This window comes from Sciurus vulgaris, assembly GCF_902686455.1.
Source record: "Sciurus vulgaris genome assembly, chromosome: 16".
NCBI classification, from domain to species: Eukaryota; Metazoa; Chordata; class Mammalia; order Rodentia; family Sciuridae; genus Sciurus; species Sciurus vulgaris.
This window is the reverse complement of record NC_136477.1, coordinates 7951487-7973881: the sequence shown is the minus strand read 5'-3', so window position 1 is coordinate 7973881 and position 22395 is coordinate 7951487. Positions and strand designations below refer to the sequence as shown.

The 22395-nt window shown below is 43.5% G+C and overlaps 2 protein-coding genes across 2 annotated transcripts; both read left to right on the top strand.

Annotated features, from left to right (window-relative positions):
* Nucleotides 1–10562: 10562 nt before the first annotated feature.
* LOC306646189 (olfactory receptor 7D4-like) lies at nucleotides 10563–11495 on the top strand (the record flags this gene model as incomplete). Its single annotated transcript, XM_079114642.1, has 1 exon — nucleotides 10563–11495. The coding sequence occupies exon 1, from the start codon at nucleotides 10566–10568 to the stop codon at nucleotides 11493–11495; it is 930 nt and encodes a 309-aa protein (XP_078970768.1). The 5' UTR covers nucleotides 10563–10565.
* Nucleotides 11496–17300: 5805 nt separating this feature from the next.
* On the top strand, nucleotides 17301–20507 carry LOC306646096 (olfactory receptor 7D4-like). The gene has a single exon (XM_079114562.1). The coding sequence runs from the start codon at nucleotides 18615–18617 to the stop codon at nucleotides 19647–19649; it is 1035 nt and encodes a 344-aa protein (XP_078970688.1). The 5' UTR covers nucleotides 17301–18614; the 3' UTR covers nucleotides 19650–20507.
* The last annotated feature ends 1888 nt before the right edge of the window (nucleotides 20508–22395 follow it).

The window sequence follows — 22395 nt, the reverse complement described above, 5'->3', positions numbered from 1 at the left end:
ATACAGCAGCACCTTGTAAAATAATTATTTTAACTTTGTCAATCATGTATTTTAATATCTAATATTTGCATTATCCTATTTTCATATTATTTACATCATTTCAAATATGCAATATTTCCTAGATTATTGTGAGATTCAATAAGAGGCGGGAAAGAGACCTTGAAATCATCTTTAGGATCAACTCTTTTCTCATCAAAAGTGTGTTTCTTCGGCCCCTCTGTATGAGGGTCCGGTGAATTCTCTGGTACCAGCACACTCCAATCATATCTCCATATCGCTTTTGGTAGATACAATATTAATTATCTTGACAATATTAATTCTTCCTATTCAGAAATATGGGAGGTCTTTTCATCTTCTAAGCTCTGCTTCAATTTCTTCAGTGTTCTCTAATTTTCACTGTAGAGATCTGTAACCTCCTTGATTAGACTAATTCCAAGTTTTTTTTGGTTATTATGAATTCAATTTTTCCCTTATTTTTCTCAGTAGAATCACTGATGGAGTCTAAGAAAGTTATTAACTTGTGAATGCTAATTTTGTTGAATCTGACATTTTACAGAATTCACTTCTCAACTCAAGATGTCTTCTGCAGGAATTTTTTGGGTTTCTAGAAATCGGATCATGTCATCAGCAATCACAGAATTTGACCCTTCCTTTTCCTATTTGTATCCCTTTTACTTCCTTCTCTTGCCTGATTGCCCAGCAATGGTCTTGAGAACTATACAGAATTAAGCAACCTCATCTTGTTACTGATTTTAAAGAAAATGCTTTCAGTTTTTCTCATTCCATATGACATTGGCTTTGTGTTTGTCATATACAGCCTTCGTAAGGTTGAGGTGAGTTCCTCTGTCCCTAGATTCTCAGGCATTTTTAACATGAATGAGTATTAGATTTTATTGAAAGTTTTTTCTGCACCTCTTGAGATGATTAGATGATTCTCTTTTTTAAAAAGTCATTTTGGAATTTTTTTATTATTACTTATTATCTTTAGATTTTTTACACCCTGCATTTTGATTCATTGTACACAAATGAGATACATCATTTATTTAGGAATTTTAATTTGGGATTAGGAAGCATACTCATGAATATAATGGTATAAAATTATAGCTGTTTTTCCTTTGAATACAGAGTGAAAATACCTAGAAATTAATAATATTGTCAATTAGCACTCTGGGCTGCTTTTTCACTTTCGGCAGCATTAGGATAGTTGTTAGAAATGTCTGATATTTAGGTAACCTGTGCTGAGTCTGAGTATTACCTGAGTGAAATGGTTTCACTCTGCCTTAATAACCATCATTATGCTCTGATTTTACATCTGAGTCCTTACTGCTGGGTCTGTTCACCTCCCACGCTGCCTAAGTCACAGTGTCCCAAGCACTGGTGACAACCCAAAATGGTGATGTGTATTGTGCCTGACAAACTCACAATCTGATCAGGAAAAAAAAATATTACAAATCTCTTCAATAAACACATCTGGGGATCTGTTTCCTTTGTAGCATTTTGTGGTGGATTTTTGTAGGTGTCCTGATCATGACTCCTGGTTGTTTACAAACCCAGCGCTGTACGCTGACAGAACAACTGTATGGTGTGAAGAGGGATTTAAAACCCAACATAAATGCTCCACGAGACACTCTCCTGTGTGCTGAGAACGAAGGCGGAGGCTCTTCGGAATCAGGTTTCCCACATTTTGGCCAAGGGTGTTTTTCCAAGGCATTTCTTTCACTACTGCAAATTCCCTCAGGGTGCAAGCCTCAGGGTTCACTGCAAACCTGTTCTCACAAACACACGTTCCCAGCATTAATCTTTTCTCCCCCACACCATTGTCTATGGACAGCAGAGAGGGATCCTTCTACCGCAGGTGCTGCAGGGTTGTCCCCTAAGGAGACTGCCTCTCCACACAACCAGGTGCTCCACCAAGGAAACGGAAAGCGGTGTCAGGTGCAGCTCCTCCAGCGTGTCTGCCTCTCTATTTCTACTTCTTTATGGTGGATGTAAATCAACAAAATGTACAGTCTTCATAATACTCTGAAGCTACTGGCTTACTGCTATTTAAAAAAGGACTACTTAAACAGTTTCCTTTTTTTCTTTCTCTTTATTTTTTCTGTGCTAGGGAGGCATTAGATAACATGAATTTCCTCACCCTCGTACATAGCAATTATGTGTTGCGTTAGGTTTTATAATTGAACAAAGGTGACACACATTTGGATAACAACTCCAGGTTATTCGGATTTATCTGCATTCATTAAAAAGCAAACTCCAAGTCAGAGGGATAGCCAGCCCCACTGATGGAAACCAGCAGGTCAGCAGCTCCCTCCTCCCAGCTCTGGGCTGCTGCTGGCTCTGCCTCGGCCACATGGGGGAGCGCTTGCCTAGGAGAAGGAGCAGGGCCGCCCTCCACCCTGGGACAGCTCACTGGCTGCAGCTGTGGGAGCCCAGTTTCCTGGAGACCTGAGTCAATGAGCTGAAGGTGAAGTTCTCAGTTTTCCTTCTTGATCCTAAGTTGGTTCCATCCGCTACAACCTGAGGAGACTGTGATCCCATATTCTGTCCCTCAGACCACACTCTGCCCACCTCTGTCGCCCTGCTTCCTAAGGTATGTTGGAATTAAGGTGTGGAGGGGGGAGTCCTGGAAACCTTGAGAGCTGATATGAACACTTGGAGACTACCCAGCTTGGTCTCCAGGGCAAGAATTTACTTTCACAGCAGAAGGCGCAGAGCAATCAAAATGGAAAGCAGGCAGGCAGAGCAGGGGTCTGCTTGGGCTTCATCCCTGATGCAGGGGATCTGGCTACAGCTGGTGGGTTGGTGCTGACCACACAATCTTTGGCATGATAACTATTGAGGAGGTGTTCACTTTAGAAAGGCAGCTGGGTTGCAAGGAAATGGAAACCCTGAAGCTAACTAAAATGAAGTCTCTGGTTTGACAGAAAAGACTTGTTTTGCCTCAAGTAGAAGAGAACTTGGCCTCCACTTGGGTGGTGGCCCAGGGAAGGACGTGTAGAGGAGGCAGTAAAGACACTGTTTGTGTCCCCTGCGCTACTGGTGGTAGATTCCCCAAGACACACTCTAGTGTAACTGCCCCACTCTTCTGCATGACATGGTCTATCTGTGCATAGTAGGGCTGGTTTTGTGGGTCCTTTGAGCAACTGGACGTTGCAGGACATTGAATCTGTGTACTCTTGCAGCATCCACATGTGAGGATTATGACTATTGTGCTTGGCCACCATGGACAGGAGGGTGATGGCGCTGTCATCCCCCAGACACCTGCCTGCCCCATCTCCTACTCATCAGAGAGAGAGAAGTGGACAGTAAGGCCAGAGCGGGCACCAGACGTCCTGGCCTTACTCAGCACCCACAGCTTCTCCTTGAACTTCTCAGTGGATGAGTGAAGGTGCTGCTGATGGTGGAAAAGCCCTCACCTGCTTCTGCAGGAGGGGGTCCAGGCTCCCCAAAAGGCCTGGAGCAAGGCGGTTCTGTGCTTTGGGGAAGCCAGGAAAATCCTAGCCATCTTTGGGCTGTTGGTCTGCAGATCTCAGGGGGGGAATGGACATGCCATGTGCATGTGGCTCCTTGCCTACGGCAGACCCTACACAGGAGGCATTGTGAGTACGGGGCTTGAAATTTGCCATCTGTGTCAAGGGCAGGACCAGTCTCTCTACCCCTGGCCAGTGAGCTCTGCACTGGCCACAATGTAATACTATTGCAGAATTTCTGGTTTGATGTTGGTGATGATGGTGTCATTGCCTCATTGGTCAACCCTCTGTGCCTGGAAATCTGAATGGAGAGAAGAGGGGACACTCCCTGGCCTTTGTGAGCATTGCTTTGAGGCCTTTGTGTTTGGGGTTTGTTAACATTTACATATTAGATGTCCCCCCAAAAGCTCATGTGGGAGACAATTCAAGAAAGTCTAGAGGTGAAATGATAGAGTTAGGAGAACTTCACTCTAATCCGTAAGTTATTTTCAATAGCAATTAACTGAGTGGTAACTGAGGCAGGTAGGGTATGACTGGAGTAGTGGTCAGTAGGGGTCTTGGGGGCAGATATTTTGTCCCTGGAGAGTGGAGGCTCTCTCTCTCTGCTCCCAGCTTTCCTCTGTTACATCCTTCTGCCTGATGTTCTGCCTCACCTGGGCCCTAAGGAATCAGGCCAGCCCTCTCTGGACAGAGACCTCTAAAACTGTGAACCCCCAAAATAAACTTTCCTCTTCTAATTTTTCTTGTGAGAACTTTTGGTCAGAGAAGTAAAACAAAACATTACAAAAAACCCTGACTAAATCAGTATTCAAGGTTACTGTCCTTGTCGGTAACATGAGACTCACAAACCACATCGCAGTGTGTCCATCTTCAAACTCTTCCACAGTTGAGAGGCTCACTGCAGTAGCAGAAGTCACAAGAGTCTCTGGTGTCATTAGAGACTAGCTTTGCTCTCCCTGGTCTCCCAGGGTCCCTTCCAGATGGGCTAGTCTGTGTCTCAGACGGCAGCCAGGTAATACTGGGACCATCAGAGTGAAAACTTTTGATGTCCTGGAAACAGCTCCACTCTTGGGATCCAGCAGCTGTGAGTGGCCAGTGATAAGGGAGGCCAGAGCGACAGCCCCACACTGTGGTCAGGTTCCCAGGGGAACCTTCAGAAAGCAAGTGTTTCAGGTTTGCAATGAGGCTGCAAGTGGTCCCATGGCTGTGGGCCCAGCTGACAAATCTGCACAGATTCTCAGATGAGGTTTGAAGACAGTCTCCATGTTAGGGGATCCGCAGTGTCTTTCCTGCAGGTGTCTGTGAGTCTGTCCATAGGAGCACAGGCAGTGTTGGAGGAGGAGCCTGTGGGAGCTGGCAGCCCAGGATGGACTGGGCAGGACAGACAGCAGGGGCAGAAGAGCAGCAGAGAGCCCACACCAATGGGGGCAGACAGTGGTGCAGGCCAGAGCAGGCCACTAGCCTGGGTTGTCCACCTGCACATACCCCATCAGATGATTCTTATCCCTAATTCTATTTATATGGTGAGTCACATTTATTCATTTGCATATGTTGAACCAACCATGCATCCTTGGGATGAAACCCACTTGATCATGGTATTTTAGCTTCTTGATGTGTTTTAAATGTGATTTGTTAATATTTTATCAATCCCCATCAAAATACCAATGGCATTCTTTACCAATCTAGAAAAAAAAGTCTGTCAATTTATTTGGAAGAGTAAGAGACCCAGAACAGGCAAAGCAATTCTGAGCAAGAAGAGCAAAGCAGGAGGCAGCACAATACCTGATCTCAGGTTATACTACAGAGCTCTAGTAACAAAACCAGCATGGTATTGTCATCAAAACAGACATGAAGACCAATGGGATAGAAGATAGATAAACCCACATACATAGAGCCATCTGATAATTGTAGAGGTACAAAAAATATAGATTGGAAAAAAGCCTTTTAAATGGTGCTTGGAAAACTGTTCTTACATAGAAGAATGAAACTAGTTCCCTCTCTCTCACCATGCATAAAAGTCCAATTGAAGTGGGACAAAGACCTAGGAATTAGACCACTACTTTTACAACTGATAGAAGAAAACAGAGGGTCGAACTCCATCACATTGGTGCAGGCACCAACTTCCTTTACAAGACCTTAGAACTCAAGAAAGAAAACCAAGAATCAATAAGTGGGATGCTATTAAATTAAAAATGTTCTACCCCACAAAGGAAACAATCAGGAACATGAAGAAAGAGTCCACAGAATGGGAGAAAATGTTTGCCAGCTACTCCTCCGACAGGGGATTAATATCCAGAATGTATAATGAACTCAAAAAACTTACCACCACCAACAACAAAACCCAATAAGAAAATGAGTCAAAGAACTTAATAGATATTTCTCGAAAGAAGAAACACATGGCCAACCAATATATTAAAAATAATTCAGTATGTCTAGTAATCATGAAAGTGAAAATCAGAATTACACTAACATTTCACTTCACAGCAATCGGGTAGCAATGATTAAGAATATAAATAATAAGTGTTGGTGAGGATGCGGAGGAAAAGACACTCATACATGGTTGGTGGGACTGCAATTTAGTGCAGCTGCTCTGGAAAGCAGAATGTAGACTCCTCAAAAACTAGCAATGGAACTGCCACATGACCAAGCTAAGATACCCCAGTCCTCGGTATTTATGCTGAAGAGTTAAAGTCAGCATACTACAGTGATACCTGCACACTCATGTCTACAGCAGCAAAATCACAGCAGTCACATTACGGAGCCCGCCCAGATAATCAGCAGTACAGGAATGGATTAAGAAAATGTTGCATTCATGCACCACAGAGTTTTACCCAGCTAGAAAAAAATGAAATTATGTCCTTTGCTGGTAAATGGAGGGAAATCGACATTATGTTAAGTGAAATCAGCCAGATTGAGAAAATCAAGGGTCACATGTTTCCTTTCATATGCAAAAGGTAGTGAAAAATAAGAGGGAAAGCGGGTGGAGAATTGGATATCATGAAGATAAAGGGAAGATCAGTGGAGGAAGGAGATACAGAGAAAGGGAAGGACAGGCAAGGAGAGGAAGTGTGGAATGGGTTCAGTAACACGATGCCGTGTGCATATGTAAAGACACCACATGGAATTCCACATCATGAATATGTGAAAAGCATCATTCACAAACAAGTAAGTAAAAGAATAAGGGAAAGGAAGACCCATAGAGTAGAGAAAGGAAAACAGGGGAAAGGAGGAGGGAGAGAAAAGGGGTGGGGACAGGGACAGAAATGGAGTAAGTCAAATTCCTTGCATGTATGATTTTGTCATAATGAACCTGTTTCTGTGTGACTATAATGCTCTAAATAAAAGGACCTCCAAGACTGGGTGTGTATCTCGATGGTGGAGCGCTCTGGGTATCATCCTCACCTCTGGGAAAAAATATTCCAACACACTCCAGGTGATTTCATTCACTTTAGAGTAGCAAACTCACCTTCTCTATGACCTTCCCAAAATAAGAACACATTGAATCATTTCTGGTTCTTGAACCACATGATAGTCTATTTTTGATGCCTTCAAAATTAGTTTGATGACTTTCTTAAACACCCCTAATGGCATGTAAGTCACTTACCACGCACTTCACCCATTCAGTGCCTCTTAGTGTATTCCAGACATGCGGAGCCATCACGGTGGTTGAACGTGGGACATTTATCTCACCTCAAAGAAGCTCTGTCATCTTATGTGTCCTTTTAATCCCTTCAAAAACATGAAATGTAAAACAAAATTGATAAAAATTCTAAAATAAAGAACACAAGAAATCTTAAAGGAAAAATTTTCAATTTATATTGGTGGCGTATGTGCAATTAGTGTGCATATACTACATATGACCAATTTTTGTAAAAGATTGCAATTGGAGGGTAACGTCACATTTGTCTCCAAATTCTACTTACAATTTCCTCACTATCTACCTGGACACTATTAATTTTTATGAATTTTCTTGTTTTTTTTTAGTTTTTTACTCAATTTTTTTTAATTGAATCATTGTACACAAATGGAGTACAACTTTTCATTTCTCTGGTTGTAGATGATATCATGAGTTTTAACATTGTGAACACCAAGCGATTCATAAAACCTTCAAGGATTCTCTAGAGGAGGCCCCTCAGAGAGGAATGATTCTTGGGTTTTCTTCCAGGTAGAAATTCCTAAGGGGACACCTTGTGATTTTAAATCAAAGCAAAGAAAAAAGAATTTTCCTGGCAAGGAGTCAGTCCATCTCACCCTCTTGCTGCCCCCACACACAATATTGACTGAAAATTTCTAATTGCTATGTGCTCTGTGCCCAGGGGAGCTGAATTACTTGCAGACTGCAAAGACAAAAGAATAACATACTTAACGAGGAGCAGTGAGAATTCAGCCCCTGAGATGGTAGAGATCTTAAGCATGTCCCTTCTCCCCGCTCCTGACTTCCCTGCTCCAGGATCCGTGAAAACCCAGTGGGCTCCCTAGGACTGGCTGTGCAGAGAGACGTCTCCAGTGAGAGCCCCTGGAGAGAGTCAGCGTGTCCAGGGTGGCTGGTGGAGCCAGAAGGAAAGGGACGGTGGGCTCTGGGCTCTACTGCAGGACCAGGACCTTGGGACAGCCCAGTGTGCTCAGTCTGGGAAGGCGAAGGTCCTGCACATGCAAGGTGCGTTCTTTTCCTCTGAATCACCTTCTCAGGCTCTCATTCTGGCTCCTGCCTTGCTCTCTGGAATTCCCAGTCTGATGCAAGAGTCTGAAATGGCCATTCCTTGAAGGCAGTGCCTTCTGGAGAGCCTCCCTGTCTTCTCCACTCCCTCCCTGAATGACAGGTCCCTGTTGGTTTTCTTCTTTCAATTCATTTGTTTGTGAACTGCTCACTGAAGAGCCCTCCTACGTGAGGTCTTGTTCTTATGTGACGGGCTGTTTCTTTGGGAATCTACCTGTGCCTGCTGTCAGACTGACTCCATGACATCCCTGAATAGCTGCATGTTGTCCTTGGTTCACTGTTATCACCTGTTCACTCAGGTGGTGCAGTGTGATACAATAATGCAGCTATGCCTGGTGTTTGGCACTCAGGCCTCTTCTGATGGCATCTCAGGAGGACACTGATTGACAGTGCAGCAGCTCCTGTCTCATAGGACAATCCCAGGCTCTTCTCACCTGCAGGAAAGTCCCTTCCTTCCTTCCTTCCTTCCTTCCTTCCTTCCTTCCTTCCTTCCTTCCTTCCTTCCTTCCTTCCTTCCTTCCTTCCTTCCTTCCTTCCTTCCTTCCTTCCTTCCTTCCTTCCTTCCTTCCTCCCTTCATTCCTGATGAGCAATGATCTGTTCTGCCTCTCTCAGCCCAAATGTTCCAAATATAGAGAAATCTTTCCTTACAACCTTTACAGACTAGATTGGTCTTCAGTGATATTTTTTTTTTCTGTCTTGAATTAATCAGTGTGCAAAGGTATCACAGTTCTAACTCTTGATAATCTTTCATTTTTAACCCATAAATTTGCCTTTTATTTTCTGTAGGATGATTTGTTTTATGTTTGATGTTGGCAATCAGATCCACTGACTGTATATTTTGGCCTTTAATGCTGATGACGTTAATTTAATACATCTTCACCCAAGAACATGGATATATGAGCACACATTGCCACATATCCCTTATATTTGATTTTTTTTTTCAGTACTGGGGAGTGGACCCAGGAGCACTGTAGTAGTGAGCAGCATCCCCAACCCTCTTCATTTAATTTCATCTTATTATAATTTATTGTTATTCACATATTTATTTTTTTAATTGTGGGGGTTAAGCCCAGAGACATTCTACCACTCTCCTACATCCCCTCCTTTGAGGCAGGATCTTTCTAAGGTGCCAAGGCTGGCTAGGAGCTTGCTGTCCTCCTGTCCCTGAAGCCTGAGTAGTAGTAGGGACTCCAAGTGTGAGTCATGGTGCCAGGATTTGCTTTTTACCCTACTGGTTTTGTGTTTAGCTTTCTTCCTCAGATATCTGTAGTCTGCAGACTTTTCATTCCTCCTGGAACAACTCAAATGGTGGGATTCCACTGAAAAGGGAGCTAGGAATCTTCACGAATTATAAGTACTATATGCATTTAAAACAGGCAACACACGTTTTGTTTTTAGTGTTTGGAATTTCATCCTTAATGACTATCCCCATTAAGAGGGACATTGACATTTGGTAGCCATGCCAGACACATTTAGTGCAATGTTAAGAACAGAAGCTCTGACATGCCTGTGTCCATTAAATGGAATAATACTTGCAGTACTTCATTATCTCCAGACACACCATGTTCACTACATTCATTGTATTTATAACCCTATTGTGAGATGAGGGATGTAACCTAAAGGAGTTTATATAATTTTCTCACATTCCCCCAGGTGGCCCATTGCTAAATCAAAATTACATTGAATGAAGTCTACTAAAAATCCCAAATTGTAAATCACAGCTCCATACTGAACCTTGGGAGAGTTATGTATCTGCAATAGGTATCATAGAAGAGGAGATTAATAATGATTATGTTAATATTACCAGTTATGTGAATATTACAACAATCACTGATAAGTTCCCATAGTGTCTGAGGCAATTTTAAACCTCAAGTGTACAGTAATATTCATAATGATATACTTAGAAAGAAAACAGTTTTGGAGTGAAAGTTAGCTGTCACAAATTGATAGTGTCCAGTCAAGAATATAGGTTGATTGAGTTGAAATTCTATATTTAATTCCTATTTCAGCAGTATTAAAATAAGTTACACATAGCTATCAAGAACACATCATGAAATATCTTCCAGCATTTTCAAAGGGACGTGAAGGAAGAAATTAGTTGATTTCCATTGATTCAGGTAGGAAAACCAAATCTAGAGGTGACTGATAAATGGAGAAGGCTTTTTGCTACACTGAAGGAAACCAGGATAACATCACCCACTTGAAAATGGACCTGGGTTGCCATTTTGCTGAGCCGATCACTGTCATCTTGGAGGACTTAAAGCAAGATGCGTGGCATCCATCCATGGGCGAGATTGTAAAGAGTTGCCATGGGAGGGGCTTGTTAGATATTCTGTGAACAGTGAATTTGCCTCTTTCCAGCAGATGCACCAGCTCTATGGAAGTGGGAAACTGCACAAGTGACTTCCTCCTCCTGGGTCTCTCAGATGATCCAGCCCTGCAGCCCATCCTCTTTGGACTGTTCCTGTCCATCTACCTGGTCACGGTGCTTGGGAACCTGCTCATCATCCTGGCTGTCATTTCTGACTTGCACCTCCACACCCCCATGTACTTCTTCCTCTCCAACCTGTCCTTCATTGACATTTGCTTCATCTCCAACACAGTCCCAAAGATGCTGGTGAACATCCAGGCACATAGGAAAGACATCTCCTACACAGAGTGCCTGACTCAGGCATATTTTTTAAATACTTTTGCTGGAATGGAGAATTTCCTCCTGACCATCATGGCCTACGACCGTTTTGTGGCCATCTGCCACCCGCTCAACTACACAGTCATCATGAATGCCCAGTTTTGTGTCCTCCTGGTACTGCTGTCTTGGATCATCATATTCTGGGTCTCTCTGATGGATATTTTACTGGTGAAGAAACTGACTTTCTCCCCTGGCACTGAAATCCCACATTTCTTCTGTGGATTGGCTCAGCTTTTCAAGGTGGCCACCTCAGATATGCTCATCAATAACATTGTTCTCTATGTGGGCACCATACTGCTGGGTGTGTTTCCTATGACTGGGATCCTCTTCTCTTACTTTCAGATTGTCTCCACCTTACTGAAGATGTCCTCCTCTGTGGGCAAGTACAAAGCATTTTCCACCTGTGGGTCTCACCTCTGTGTGGTCTCCTTATTCTATGGAACAGGACTTGGGGTTTACCTCAGTTCTGCTGTGACCCATTCTTCCTTGAGAACCATGATTGCCTCAATGTACACTGTGGTCACCCCCATGCTGAACCCTTTCATCTATAGCCTGAGGAACAAGGATGTGAAGGGGGCTCTGGGAGCACTCCTCAGTAGAGCATCTCCTGGCCTTTGAAGGATCACTGACCTCAGAAATAAATGAAAAGTCTATCCAACAATGCAAATGTGAACTTGAATACCTAGGCTCTTTTCTTCCCTAGAATACATGAGTAATTGATTCCATTCCTTACAACTTTGCCTGTGATTTATTTTGTGTATGTGTATTTTCACTCTGTTTCTTTAGTAATCGATTTCAATTTTCTTCCCTATACATGGTCCACAAATTTCCAAGATGTATGTGTTCTAACAGGAACACCTGAGATTTCCAATGTGACATGAAGAACTTACATCAGGTTCTGATATGGTTTCCTCAAAAATTATTGCTTGAATATTGGTGTTCTTCACCTGAACAGCAATGCATTCTTGTTTTCCCTAGAGGTGGAATGATAATCATCCAAGTGCTTATCATGTCTGTTTCTGTGCTTGTTGATTTACATGTTTGAGTTTATTTATCCTCCAAAGAGTTTTTTGATGTAAGGAGGAGACCTTCAGGGGTGCAGGACATTGAGTCTTCACTGAGCACAGACTCCTACATTTGCAATCCTGCTTTTGACTATGAGCTTCAAAGCAGGGACCTCCCTTGGAAATGGTCATATGATCGTGGTGATACAGTGCCTCACTTGCCTCATTCTTTGTGATCCTGCTGTGTTCCTATTTTTCTTTTCTTGGTTTTGCCAACATTTCCCTCTTCTTATGATCTTTCCTTTCTCTCTGCTAGGAAGGTTATTGTTGCTGATCGACTCATGGCTGTGCACCATAGGTCTCTTGAAGCTACTCATCAAATCTGCCTCCAATGTGGTGACTGTGACTCAAGCCTAAGTCCCTGACCTCCACCCCACAGCTCTCTTGGATACCGTCTTCTCTGTTTCTCTGAATTCTATCAGGTCCTCCTCTAAGTGAGCTCACTCACTGCTTGTCTTCCTGTGCCTGGCCTATCACTTACAGCATGTCCCACGGGCTCCTCCATATTGTGTCAAATGCCCAGGTGGTCTTACTTTTCATGCTACAATGGTATTTCATTTTGTATGTACAGCACATTTGTTCCTTTATCTATTCATATGATAATAAACTCTAATGGTGATTCTTTACATTAACTTTTGTAATGAGTAATGTTGCCTTGATAATAGGAATGGACATCTGTGTTGACAACTCATTTCATGTATATTATACAGATACACAGTACTGGGATTGTTGAATCTTATACTAGTTACTGTTTCCCCTAATCATGGGGCTGGTTTACTTTGCCTATAATAGCAGTTCATGGTCCCTTTTCTCCATACCCTCATGAACATTTGTTTGTCTTCAGTGTTTTTGAAAATACCCTCTTTAACTGGTGTGACCTGATGTCTCATTGTGGTTTTAATTATCATTACCACAATGATCTGTGATGTTGAGTCTATTTTCATAAATCTGCTGGACATTTTTATCTTCTTTTGGGAAATGGCTAATATTACCACCCTACAGGACCAGCCTTTAATCATCATGGACACAAATCCTATTCAAATCATAACACATTCCATTAAGGGAAAAATTAATGTTCAAGGAAACTTTGTCAGCTGGGCATGGTGGTCCAACTCTGTAATCCCATTGGCTAGGCAGGCTGAGGCAGGAGGATCACAAGTTCAAATCCAGCCTCAGAAACTTAGCAAGGTCCTAAGGAATTTAGTAAGAACCTGTTGAACAATAAAAAAATAAATTAAATAAAAAGGATTGGTGAGATAGTTAAGTTGTTAAGTATCCATGGGTGTTCAATCCCCAGGACCAAAAATAAATAAATAAATAAATAAATAAATAAGTAAATAAAACAAGAAGAAAGAAGCCTTGTCACATTGCTTTGTCCTACAATATCTTTGACTCCCAACCTTAGTGGCTTAAGGAAATAGCTACGAGAGCAGCTCCTCTGAGTTTAGCCTCAGGCACCAACATGTCTCTGAGCTCTCTCAGAGTCTCAGTGTCTGTGGTGAAGGGGATACACTGAGGACAGGAGTGTCTCAGAATGTGGTCAAGCCTGCGGGTAGGGTGCCATGTTTTCAGGTTGGGTGATGGAGAAGAATCTCCTGGAAGAACATGGGTGAGGATGGAAATGGAGAAAGGATGGAAAGTCCTTCACATGCACATGGACTCAACTCTGCATGGTAAGACTGATCCTCAGGAGTCCTCTAGAAGAAGAGGGATGAGTTTGTGTAGGGTGGGCCTCCCTTCTTCTGCATCAGGTGCTTATGCCAAGACCCCCACTTTTGGGCAGGACTGGGATTCCACCAAGTTCTCACACTTGCCAAGGAAGTGTTCTACCACTACAATTCACACCAAAATTGACTCAGCATGCCCTCCTCCACCACACACAAGGTTTATTTTTATCACCACATAAAAAGAGGTAGTTGTAGAAAATGGAAGTGAGGTACACACACAACCCGGTCAGTGCCAGCTTGCAACTGCTTTATTTGAACATGGCTTGTTTGGGTGGCTGCAGGCAATTGGCTGAACCTGGCCTGCTTGTTCTGAGAAGAGGAAATCATCTCAAGTTAGGTTAGAGTTTGCTATGTTTGAAGAAACATTTAGGCCAAACTTAAAATAGACATGGAGGCAGTTTTTGAACTAACTTAACGAGAGAGAACATGTTTATTTTTAAATGTTCATTATTTTTCTTTTTATTGACTTATTATAATTAAAACAAATCATTTCCCATCATAGATCTTTCTTCTGGGTAACTCCTGTCTTTCCTGGGGAAAAAAGATTTCCCAAATTCTTCATGCTTCTACAAAAAGCTCTAGTTTCCTGGAAAACAGAAATATGTAAGAAATGAAGATGGACAGCAGCTGCTTTAACTTTCCCCAGAAATGTGTGGCTCTTGTTACATGAATGAGCCCAGCATGGCCTCTGTGGGTCCACCCACTTTGCTCATTTCCTCACCACAAGCTGAGGCACATTCGATTAAGGACCAGCTGGAACCAAACACTAATTTTTCACAAAGCTAGTTATTTCACAAGTGAGCCAAACCAAAAACAACAAAATATCTTTGTAGGCATTTGGAGCCTAAAATATCCTGTGCAACCTCAGTGCACAGCTGTTACCTATGGAAAGAGGGCCTGGCAGGGATAAGACCCAACCCGCTCTGGAGCTTCCCCTGGGGCTTCAGATCCATAGCTCCTGCTGCACAGGCAGCCTCACCACCTAGACACCACACCATCCCATGATCTCTCTCTCCAGAACTCCAAGATAGACTCTGGAGAGACCCCTGCAGTGGAGGAAGCCCCCACAGCACCTGCCCAGGTGTCATTCCACAGAGTTGGAGCGGCTGTGCCTCCTGACCACAGCCTCCTCCTCCATCAGCCCCCAAAGCCCTGAACCCTGTGGCTCTGGCCATAGGGTAAGATAAGATCTGTAGCATTTTTTTTTTAATTTTTTCACCTTTGTATATTAATTGAGATGATCATATGATTTTTGTTCTTAACTCTATTCATGTGGTGAATTACTTTTATTGATTTGTATATGTTGAACCAACCTTGCATCCCTGGAATGGAAGCCACTTGACATCAGTACACTCTCTTCTTAGCATGTAATTGAATATGATCTGCCAATACTTTATTAAGGATTTTTTCATTTGGTTCATCATGGGTATTGGTCTGATGTTGTCTTTCCTTGACATGCCCTTGGTAGTGGTGTGACATCGGATGATATTGACTTCTGCACGGAATGAGTTTGGCAGTGTTCTTGCCCTTTCTATTTCATGGAATGATTGAGGAGGATTGGGTTAGTTCTTTAGTGGTCTGGTAGAACTTGACTGAGAATCCATCTGATTCTGAGCTCTTCTTTTTTCATGAATAGAACAAACATTTCTAAAATGTATTTGGAAGAATAAAAACATAGATCCCTAGCAATTAAAGTGGAAACTTTGTAACCATTAGAATAAACACAGTCTTGACAGCCCAAAATTCGGTATAAGCACCAACTTCCTTAATAAGTGGTCACTTATTAATTGGGTTATTTGAGGGCTTTGGTGTTTTTTGAGTTCTTTATATATTCTGAATATTAATTCCCCTTTGGAGGAGCAGCTGGCAAAGAATTTTTCCCATTCTGTAGTCTCTTTCTTTACTGCCCAGAAGATTGCAGTTTCCTTTGGTATGCAGAAGATTTTTAGTTTGATGTCATCCCCCGTATTGATTATTTATTTATTTAGCAGATTAATGGTCTTTGTTAAGGAAGTTGGCATTTGTGCCAATATTCTGGCATTTTTTTGTAGTTTTTTTCTTTTTTTGAAGCACAGGGATTGAATCCAGAGTTGCTCTACCACTGAGCTACATGCTCAGCCGTTTCTATATTTTATTTTGAGACAGGGTCTGGCTACGTTTCCAAGGCTTGCCTCCATGTTGCTAAGACTAGCCTTGAACTTGTGATCCCCCTGCCTCAGTTTCCAGAACAGCTGGGATAACAGGCATGTGCTACCATACCTGGCTACACCTTCATTATTTATAGAACATTCAAGTTCTACCCTTAATTCTATGAGTTTGTTTCATAGAATTAGGTGCTATTAGAGAAAAATCCTATTGAATGTTCATAATAAAATAAACAAAATACATTTAGTCTCTCTGGATTTCTTAGAGATCTTTTTGTGCTCTTGACACTGAGCAAGATTTGGCTAGAGATGTTTTCTTAATCCTTAGATTTGTGAAGACAAAGTAAAATGTTCCTGAAGGTAAGCTGGGTGCTTTGGAGGCCCATCTGAGAGAAGAATTGTTTTAGGAAGAAAAAAAAAAAGAACCAAACTTGTAGGGCTGGGTGGTCACATGCTTTTAATCCCAGTTATCTGGAGGCTGAGGCAGGAGGATCCCAAATTCAGACAGTCTGGGTACATTATTGAGATCTTGTCTCAAAATGAAATTCATAAAGAATATAAAGGGCTGGGAATGTAGTGCCCCGGTGTTCAATATTGAGCATTAGAAGGGGAAAAAAAGGAAGAAAAAGTATCTAGTCAGGGCTGGGATGTGGGGCTGGAGTAGGTGAAGGACATGGACTGTAAACGGGGCAGAATAGATCACTCGTCTCACCCCCAGGAGGGAACATCTCTAGAAAGACAACCAGAACAGCAATTTATTTAATAAGAAGTTAGAGGATTCATTCCTCCTCTTTGCTGTTCCCTGCTCCCTTATCCCAGGCCACAAGGAAATGACCCTGGTCAGCCAGGAGTAGCTCTGGCCCTGGGGCCCTGGGATTAGCTCTTTGTCCTTGCCCCTCTGGGGTCCCAGTGCAATTCTCTTTGGTTCCCACTGGGAGGAGCAAAGATAATAGAACCCTTCAGAAATCCCACTGTGATTCTTCAGAATCTTCAGAAATCCCACTGTGATTCCCTAGTTTGCTCAGAAAGTGCTGTGGCAGAGAGGTAAGCTGGGGCCAAGCTTTACTCGTGCACTTTCCTGATGCCTAGCCAGGGACACTGGAGGCAGAAGAAAGTGAAATCTGATAGGCATGTGGGATCTGGACGGGGCTCTCCCAGCCCCGCTTCTTTATGCTCCACTCTGCATCTTCAGGTCTGCTCTTTCTCCCCGCCTTTCATCTCTGGGTCTCCCCCTCATCCTCCTCCTCCATGCAAGTGGACGTCCTCAGACGTCCTCAGAGTGGACATCTGCACCTCTGCAGAGCCTCTCCCTCACTAGCATTGAGCTGATTCGGCACATCAAGAGTGGGAGGCAGAGGAATCCAGGCCAGACCCCACACGGGCAATGTGACAACACCTTCCCGTGTAGTCCAGTCTTCTACAAGTACAGCGGGGGCCAACAAGAGGGTGGTCCTCACTCTCTGGGGCGGTCAAGGAAGATTTGGGGTCAATCTGTGGAAGGAAAGGCAGAAATTATTCAAATGAATAAGGGAGAAAGAGGGTTGCCAGGGAGGAGGGCAGATGAGAACAAAGGACCAGATCCACGAAACGGCACAGGATGTTCCTGGAATCGTAAGATGCTGAGTATCTAAAGCTGATTTTTGGTGGAGTTAATGCAGAGTTCCTTAAGTGTGACCAGCGAATAGTTTGAGAGCTTGAGGAGGGAGACTCTCCCTCCTCAAGTGGTTCCTTGGGGTTCTGATCAGAATCGTCACTGCAGTAGTATTTCCAAAGTGCAACACTTCCAAGGTGCTCAAAGCTCCTGCAAGGGGGAGCCTGTGCCTCCTCCCTTCGCATTCTTGGCCTAACCCTGCCTGAGAGTGGGCACTCACATACGTGTGGAGTAAGTAGAAAATGAAGAGGACGTGAAAACAGTCGTTCAGATGTATCCAGGTATCTAAAGACTCACAGTCAAGAGAAACCATCTTCCGAGAGAGGAACTAAGACTGTGTGAATTAAACAGAAGCGCATTTCAACCCGAGGGAAGAAAATGTGAATGCAGTTTACGATGATCTTCTCAGTTTAGAAGCTCCCTTCTGTGACAGACATCTAGTATTCAGACAGAAATTAAGGTCTATTTTTTAATGGAGCAAAACGAAAGGTAGAAGGCTCTCAATCATCAGTACTAGGAAAATAAATAAATAAATTAATTTTAAAAATTGCCTTGACTTAAAGAAATTTAAGAACTTCCACAAACATGCAGGTCACAATTAGAATACATGGTATGGGGGGGGGGGTCTGATTTGCGCTTTGGCATATGGAGGCATGCTAGGATGCTTGTGTCTTCAGGGTGGAGGTAGAGGGACAGATGGGGACAGGGCTGCAGATGTTACTATAATAACAGGAATTTCCTATGAAAAATTTGCACAGTGTTATGTGAGTTGAACTTGAGACAGGAGAGAGTCTGTTTCAGGACATGGTCAAAGGCATGAAGGCACTGACTGGCCATTACATTCTGAAACTCCTACTGATATCTCTCTCCCTCTCTTTCTCTTTCTCTCTCTCTCTCTCTCTCCATTTTCCTGGGATGAGAGGAGACCACAGCTGCAAGACAGAAAGGAGGTATGAATGAGGATGATGGTTCTTTCTCAGGAATTAAACAACAGAGGAGGAATTGCCATGGGTCAGAGACAATGCAAAGGAGATCTCTGCATAGTATGGAACATTTATTTATAAGAGTAGGCATTGCAGGTGCTGGTGGTCAGGGCACAGAAAAGTGGTCAACTGAAGAAAACAAAATTGTTTAGATAAAACATCAGGCTCATGAGTGAATGGTTTTTAAATGCATGGCACATTCCTGTTTTAAATACGCTTTCCTCTTTCAGGCCAGTTTCCATGAGTTACATGGAACCAGGGAACCAAACAGCTATTTCAAACTTCATCCTTCTGGGGCTGTGGGAGGATAAGGCCCTGCAGCCTCTCCTGTTTGGGCTGTTCCTGTCCATGTACCTGGTCACCATCCTGGGGAACCTGCTCATCCTCCTGGCTGTCAGCTCTGACCCCCACCTCCACACCCCCATGTACTTCTTCCTCTCCAACCTGTCCTTCGTGGACATTTGTTTCACCTCCACCACAGTTCCAAAGATGCTGGTGAACACCCAGGCACAGAGCAAAGCAATTACATATGAAGGCTGCCTTACCCAGGTGTACTTTTTCATGATTTTTTCTGGGTTGGACAGTTTGCTACTGACCGTGATGGCCTATGACCGTTTCGTGGCCATCTGTCACCCCCTACACTATACAGTCATCATGAACCCTTGCCTTTGTGGTCTTCTGCTTCTGCTTTCTTGGCTAATCTGCCTGACATATTCTTTGCTGCAGAGTTTGATGGTTTTGAGGGTGTCTTTCTGCAAAGAAACAGAAGTCCCCCACTTCTTCTGTGAACTTGCTCAGATCCTCAAGCTGGCCTGCTCAGACACCTTTGCCAATGATGTCCTGCTGTATTGTGTAACTGGCCTGCTGGGCATTATTCCCCTGTCTGGGATTCTTTACTCTTATGCTAAAATCATCTCCTCCATAGTGGGCATTTCATCTGCTGGAGGTAAGTACAAAGCCTTTTCCACCTGTGGGTCTCACCTCTCGGTGGTTTCCTTGTTCTACGGTGCTGGCCTTGGGGTCTACCTCACTTCTGGAACATCCCATCCCTCCAGAAGGGGTTCAGTCGCCTCGGTGATGTACACTGTGGTTGCTCCCATGCTGAACCCCTTCATCTACAGCCTCAGGAACAGGGAACTGAAGGGAGCCCTGAGGAGACTTCTTCAGCCGAGGAGCTTGCTCTCAGAGAGAGAACGGAAGTGAAAGATAAACAACAGAGATTCAGAGCAGATGGCTGGTGTGTCTCTGCACCAGTTACATCCCTCTATATGCTGAAGACAGAAAAGAAACACTGCTCTTGAAATACTAGCAGAAAATAATCTTGAAAATATTCTGGAACCAAAGACAATGTGAAGTACTACATCAAAAGGCTCTCCACCCATTGAGAAGAATGAATGATGGGCAACCAGCAACGAAGCTTCTGAAAATAGACTAATTCGACCATACAGACTCTGATAAGCATCAAGGGAAGGGAAAGAAAGCAAATAAAACAAGACAAGAGAGGACACGACTAAAAATATAAGTTATGGGTGTTTTTGTTTTGGTTTTGGTACCAGGAATTGGTTTAACCCAGGGGTGCACTTCACCACTGTGTCCCACATCCCCAGCCCTTTTATTTTCTGAGACAGGGTCTGTTACTTAGGGTCTTGCTAAATTGCTGAGACTGGCTTTGATCTTGTGACTTTCCTCTCTCAGCCTCCCAAGCCACTGGGATTACGGGTGTGTGCCACCACGTCTGGCTGTTATGGTTTAGATATTAGGTGTCCCCAAAAGCTGATGTGTGAGACAATACAAGAAAGTTTAGAGGTGGAATGATTAGTAAATGAGTGTAACCTAATCAGTGTATTAATCCCCTGATAGGAATTAGCTGGGTGGCATCTGCGGCTATGGCTGGAGGAGGTGGGTCACTAGGGCTGCCCTTGGGGTTTACGTTTTGTTTGTGGTGAGGGGAGGTCTCTCTCTGCTTCCTGGTGCCATGTCCTGAGCCACTTTTCTCCACCACTCTCTTCTGCTCTAATGTTCTGCCTCACCTTGGGCCTTGAGCTGGGAGTTGACCATCTAAGGACTGAGACCTCTGAAGCCGTGAGCCAAGTAGACATTTCCTCCTCTAAAATTTCTCATCGGGTCCTTTGGCCGATGACTAAACCAACCAATGTTTACACATTAATGGATCCTCTTTACCCGTCTCAGCTCTGTTCTAGGTTCTAGCGCCATGCCTGCTGGACCACGCTCTTCCCTTGTCTCCACCTAGAAAGTATGTTACCTGACTGTCCCAGGATGGTTTCTCCCTTTCCCCATGAATTTCATTCACTGAATCTTGCTTTAGTGGTTGCTATTAAGGCTGGAAGTGTGACTCATGGTCGAGCATCTGCTTAGCATGTGTGAAACCCTGGGTCTGATCCCTAGTACCACACCAAAAAAATAAAGGTGGTTGCCATCGACCTGTACTGGGGACTATCACAAGATGATTCTAGGAAACCCACTGTAGTGTCTACTTTAAGAGGAAGAAAACTCAGGGTTTTGTCAGTATGTGTAAGCCAGCACATCTGAAACACAGGCACAAAGCAATCTGCTTGCTACCATCCCTGCCTGACCACACTTCCCCAGTGGTCACTTCTAGTCCCTTCTCACAATTTAGGCTTCAAATAATACTGTCAGCTTCTTGGTCTTGACCACCATCTTCCAACCCATTAACAGAGCATAATGGTTAAGGGGGTTCTGGGTTTAAATCTCTTTGACTTGCTAAGGCAAAATCTTGAGAAAGTTACTCCTTACGAGCCTGAAGTGGTACTGATTGCTCTCCATCTCTCCCTTAACTCCTGTTCTAGACATTGTTATTCTATTCCAGGGTTTCTGAACCGGGGCACTGTTGACATTGGGGTCAGATATTGTGAGCATGCATGTGGTGCAGGCTGTCCTGTGCATTGTAAGACATGTAGCAACTTTGTGTCCTCAACTCATTCGATGCCAGTAGGAACCTCCCCTCTCCTTCCCTGTTAAGCCATGACCACCCCTAGACATTGCCGTCATGGGGACAAAATCCACCCTGGATGAGAACCACTGATCTACCATGAACTGGAAGAGTCAAGGAAAGGGCAATGTAGGGAAGATTAAATGAGAAGATCCTGGTTGTCCTAAGACCCAGAACAGAGTGAACCCCAAAGACTGGCCTTTAGTCCAACATCCTTGGGTACCGGAGGCCTCAGATCTGGAGAAGAAACACTGAAGCACACTTGATGAATAAGTTGATGAGCATTTTTACTTATTGCAAACTCCAAGAACCTTGAAACAGGACACTTGTCTGTTCTAAATAAGATTCTAAATAAGTTTTTGCTATTAGAGGTTTTCCATATGCCCACTACCTTACACATTTTACCTGTTTACCCATTTAGTCCACACTTCACCCTATGAGGCAGTATCCTACCTCCATTTGCAAAAGGAAAAAGTAGCACAAAATGATCCAAAGAAATCATTGGCTTGCCAATATCAGAACATCTCCGCTGTCTGAGCCCTAAGGCAGACCTTTCCTATCATTTTGCCTCAGTGAATTTTTGGGAAAGATATGTCTTTCTGCTGACCTTCCTTCTTCCTGGAGGGGCTCTGCAGGAAGTTAAGTCCCAGGAGCCTCTGAGTTGCAATTCCTTCTATGAGTTAAAGGACCAAAGGCTACGTTAGCACAAAGTTGGCTGAATCTCCAAAGCCTTCATCAGGGATGTGGACCACTATCCTTTTGTCCCATTTACTGGCCAAATTTCTGGTGGAACCATCACTTAATTTTACCAGAAATCCTATTTCAAACCAGAAAAATAAATAAATAAATAAAAAAGCCTAGGGATAGAAACACATAGGAGGGAAAGTCACGGCCTCCAACTCTGGGTTGGACTTTTTCACTGAAAAAGACTTTTGTCAATCATACAGGATGCCATCCACAGACAACTCCCTTCCCATG

Excerpts from the sequence above, each read along its gene's own strand:
- LOC306646096 (XM_079114562.1), top strand. The coding sequence starts at position 18,615 with ATGAGTGAATGGTTTTTAAATGCATGGCACATTCCTGTTTTAAATACG.